Below are 4763 nucleotides of genomic sequence, written 5' to 3'. Positions count from 1 at the left end.
GCCTCCGCCTCTCCCCTCCCCAGCTTGGAACACCGGGTGGGGGGAGGGGGGAGGCGGGGCCGTCTCCCGGTCCCTGCAGGCTGCCTCGAGGCAAGTGGCGCAAGCTGAGTTTAAAAACAGGGACGGCCACCCCCTTCCCTCCTCCCCACCCCCCTGCCATTGGCTCCAGGGAGAGGTTGACATCAAAGCCGCGGCCTTATATAAGCCAGACCCTGAACGGGAGGCCGCAGAAGGGTTAAACAGGTCTCCCTGTGTCCGCCGGCCCGCCGGGATTCGCGAACCATACTCGGGAATCGTCTTCAGGAATCGTCCTCCTCCTCCTCCTCCTCCACATCTCCGCATCTTCGCTGCTGCCGCATCTCGACTTATTCGCCAGCGACTGAGCCCGCGACGGAGCGGCAGAAAGTGGCAGGCTGCGCGTCTTTGCGTGTTAGCCTTGCCCCGGACTCGGTCAGAGCCCCGCGCGCTCATCGGAGCGCTGCCCCAGGGTGGCCCGGGTCCTCCCTGGGGTGCATGGGGCGGCACTGACGGCTTGGCGGTGCAAGCCAACTACCGCTCGCTCCAACATGAACATCGTGGGCGGCTACGCACACCACCACCACCACCACCACCACGCGCACCCCGCGCACCCCGTGCTCCACGACCCGTTCCTCTTCGGTCCGGCCTCGCGCTGTCACCAGGAGAGGCCCTATTTCCAGAGCTGGCTGCTGGGTCCCCCTGACGCCGCTCCGGACTTCCCGGTCGCTGGGCCACCGTCTGCAGCCGCGGTGGCCTCAGCCTCTGCCGCTTACGGTCAGGACTCCAGTTCTGGCCAGAGCCCCGGGCATCTGGAGGCCCTCAGCGGCCGCCTGGGGCGGCGGAAAGGATCAGGACCCAAGAAAGAGCGAAAACGCACAGAGAGCATCAACAGCGCGTTTGCGGAGCTGCGTGAATGCATCCCTAACGTGCCGGCCGACACCAAGCTCTCCAAAATCAAGACTCTGCGCCTGGCCACCAGCTACATTGCATACCTGATGGATGTGCTGGCCAAGGACGCGCAGGCCGGCGACCCCGAGGCCTTCAAGGCAGAAATCAAGAAGGTTGATGGCGGTCGCGAGAGCAAGCGGAAAAGAGAGCTGGTAAGTTTGCGGGGCATGTAAGCTCCAACCAAGGACGCGAGCGGCGAGCACCCGCGGGTGAGCGCACAATGGAGGGAATCTGCATTGCGGTGCGCGAGGCTCTGAGAGGCTGTGGAGAGTTCTGAGATGGTCACAATGTGGGACTGTGTGCATGAGGGAGATTTATATTAATGTGGGATAGATAGTGTTTGTGAGGCTGTGAATGAAGACGGAATTTTAACCTTTTCGGAAGGAGGGTTTTAGGGTACTTTATAAGAATCCACTGGTAGAAAACGGCCACATCCCGTGTTTCATTTTAAGTTTCAAGGGGTCGGGTCCTTAGCCATGCCTGGGCTCTCGCAGAATCCCGCTTAGGCATGCTGTGGGAATCCTGACTTTGCTGTGCCTGAGTGTGGATTTATGCACACGATTCAGTTGCGGTTTTCGAATAGTCTTTGCTGAAGAGGCTCGTCTACTTCTAACATCGTTCAGCTGGGAAAACTGAGGCCCGAGCGGGGCGGGACATGAAGTCCACCTCCCCGCAGCGCCAGAGGTGCAGCTGGGGTGAAACCAGTCAGGGCTTCTCCTAGTCCAGAGTGCGGCGGCGCACCGCGCGCCACTTCCTACGGTCTAGTCCCCAGGGCAACCTTGATGGTTTGGTGTGTCGGCACCAACCAGCGAGAGCCCGGGTCTCACTCGCTTCTTCGGCTTTGGAGACCACAGTCTCTACTCGTCCTTTCTTGACCTCTCCGGTCGAGAAAGCGTAGGCACGGCTTTCTGAAGTCCGGTTCAGCTGGCCCAGGGCTGTGGAACCTCGGAGGGCGGCGATTTGCAGGCTGGAGAGAACTACTTTCTTTTGGTGGCCGCGCTCCGGCGCGCTGCCTGTGGAAGTTAACTAGAGAGCCTCTTCGGGCTTGATTGGAACCGCACCGGCTGTTGCCAACCAGGGAAAGCTCACCCGGGGAGACTGCGAAAGGCGGACCGAGTCTTAAAACCACGGCTTTGCGCTAGAGGAGATGCAGACCCGGGGTGATGCCTAGGTGGAAGTTGTTATTGGGCGTATCCCCACTTTCTACGCGTCTCAGCCTCTTTCAAGTAGCGCCACTTGGTTTCTCGAGAGCCGGGAAGGGGGATGCTAGGCCAGGCCGGGTGCCTTTCGCTTAGCCGCCTGCAGCTTCCCAGTGCGGGCTGGGGGAGAGAGGTCGGCCCAACATCCAAGCCCAAGAGCTTGGAAAGCCTGTGAAATGTGTGGGGGAGAGCAGGCCCCCGGGGCAGCGGGGAAATCCGTTGATCCCCACCCCTTGCATTACGACCCCTGCATTCTCTCTTGGGCGCCACCACGCCAAACCTAGGCGCATCAGTTTCACTAGATGTAAAAAGTTCTCATTACCGAAACTCTAGCAACTGCCACAGCCCATCCTACCCTCAGGAACTCGGCACATAAAGGCAAATTTTATTAGCTTGTTTGCCTATTTCACAAAAAAGAAACCTGTCACTTGTTTAAAGGTTCCTAGTCGCTGCTCCCGACACGTCCCCCCGCCCCCCCCCATACCCCATTCTACGCCCCAGTGACTGGAGCAGAAAGATTTAAACCTATCTCTCTCGCCTCTTTTCTTGTGTGTGTTCCCTGGCAGCAGCAGCATCATGAAGGCTTTCCTCCTGCCCTGGGCCCAGGCGAGAAGAGGATTAAAGGGCGCACAGGCTGGCCACAGCAAGTCTGGGCGCTGGAGTTAAACCAGTGAGCCGAGGCCCGCGCGGAGGACCCCGCCACCGCGGCCCACCCCGAGGCCCGGGAGGCAGGAAGGTGGCCGGGAGTGCCAGCCTCTGGGTGCCAGGGGCTCATGGGGCGCTTTCTGCCGAGCCTCTGCTATGCGCTGGCAGGTCGCTGGCTGCAACAACACACTTGGATCGCACGTGCAATGTCATTTGAAATTGTTTTTAATACATTAAGAGAAATAGAAAAATATATATATATCCACCCCCACAACGGAGAGGGCGGCTCTTGGCGGAACTGTGTGGGAGGGAGGGACTGCAGGACCTGAGTGGGCTAAGGCGCCAATTCCAACCCTTCTGGGGCGAACGTGGAACCCCCCAGCACCTTCCCCACTGTGCTATCTGGCTCTCTTTCTCATCCCCTCTCTGCTTCCAGTCAAAACCCTCCGGCCATCAATTCCCTGATTAAAATGCAATAAGAGGAATCAGTAGGTTACCTGCCAAGGACAGAGGACCAGATCAGGGAGATGGAGGGCAGGGTTTTGTGGAACTCCCTCGAACAGTGGTGTTTTTTATTTTTCATCGCTGCACTTCCTACTTAGTTCCAATGGAAACACTCCCCCCTCCTTTCCTTCCTTCTTTTTCTTTCTTTCTAAATGAAAGCTTTTCCCTATGTTGAAAAGTTTTTATGTATTTAAACTACCTACAGTGCCTGCTGCGCTCAGGTGTTTGGTGTTCGTTTATACTCCCGTCCCCACCCTTCTTCTACCTCAAATCTACGTGACCACTCACCGCCCCACCCTTTGCCAAAGCAGTATCTATGCTCTTGACTAATAAAACCTTTTCTGAAATTGGAGGACGCCCGTGTGATGTCTTGATGGGTATCTGTCCTTGGCGCTTCATTGTTTCTGCTGGGTAGAGAGCCTCCTGGTCCCCCTTTCTTTTGATAAATGCCAAACCAAATTGCAAATCAAGCCAAGGGGAGGGGACAGATAAAGGACTTATTCCTGGAATGAGGAACAAAGTTCCCCTTAGAATATAAAGGTGGGACAACCCACTGAAAGGAAAACTGGAAAGCAGTCAGTCCCAGATTATCGCGCTAGAATTTAGGTGGGTCGACGTTCCGGCGGGCCTATCTCCGGGCTACGCACACAGTGTCTAAGGGGCAGTGGGCTGGGGTTATCGGGAAAGGGCGTCACCCCAAGGGCAGTGTAGCTGGGACGAGAGCGGTGTGCTCCGGAATACTGCGTTCCCGCATATGCAATGGTGACCTCAGAGCTGTGGTCATAGAACTCTGACGGAGCCCGGTGCCGGGGCCAACGAGGGTCTACTTCGCATAGCTTCCAGCGCGCGGGAAGGACTGGAACAGTCGTGAATGCTTATGGTTAGGTCGAGACATTTAGGTTCCTCTCTAGCAATGACACACTCAACAATCAATGGTGACGGCTCGTGGATTTGTGCTTAGGGGTGGGGGTATTGTATGCTGATTCTGTCACTTGGACCGGGGAGCGGTCTTTGCGCTCCCACACGCGCACCCAGGGCTGGGCGTGGGGGTGAATAAAAGCGGGCGCATTAGCTAAGCGGTGGCGCGCGCCGGACTAAACTGGGCGGGCAAACGAAGGCGTTTATGCGTCCCTGAATAATAGACTACCGACAACCAGTTTCGCTTGCACGCAACTCTGTGCTAGGCATTGGGCTACGCGTTTGCATGCCTCTGCACAGCCCCCACGATCGCCTGAGGGTCGCGCGGTGGTCTGCAGTGCTCGTACAGGTCTCCGGCGCTCCCTCCAAGGGAAAACGAAGGATACGCGCGGCACACGGCGGCTCTCGAGCTCCGTCCCCGGTGCCGAGGACCCTCGGCTTGGGACGGAGGAAGGAGACCCCCTGGCGGCTCCGGGGCCAGGCGTGTCCAGGTGCCCCGTCCTGGCACGGGGGTGAATATGGGGCCCCATT

General features: G+C 58.1%; 1 protein-coding gene across 2 annotated transcripts; it reads left to right on the top strand.

Moving 5' to 3' along the window:
• The first annotated feature begins 330 nt into the window (after positions 1-330).
• HAND1 (heart and neural crest derivatives expressed 1) lies at positions 331-2912 on the top strand. Of its 2 annotated transcripts, none has more exons than XM_028528775.2 (2): positions 331-1118; positions 2738-2912. In XM_028528775.2, the coding sequence occupies exons 1-2, from the start codon at positions 567-569 to the stop codon at positions 2837-2839; spliced, it is 654 nt and encodes a 217-aa protein (XP_028384576.1). In that variant the 5' UTR covers positions 331-566; the 3' UTR covers positions 2840-2912. The 2 variants fall into 2 exon arrangements, with proteins under 2 accessions (XP_028384576.1, XP_028384575.1); XM_028528774.2 differs by having other exon boundaries at positions 2735-2912.
• The last annotated feature ends 1851 nt before the right edge of the window (positions 2913-4763 follow it).

This window comes from Phyllostomus discolor, chromosome 13 (genome assembly GCF_004126475.2).
Source record: "Phyllostomus discolor isolate MPI-MPIP mPhyDis1 chromosome 13, mPhyDis1.pri.v3, whole genome shotgun sequence".
Classification (NCBI taxonomy): Eukaryota; Metazoa; Chordata; class Mammalia; order Chiroptera; family Phyllostomidae; genus Phyllostomus; species Phyllostomus discolor.
The sequence above is the reverse complement of the archived record's forward strand: the minus strand, read 5'-3'. Positions and strand labels throughout refer to the sequence as shown.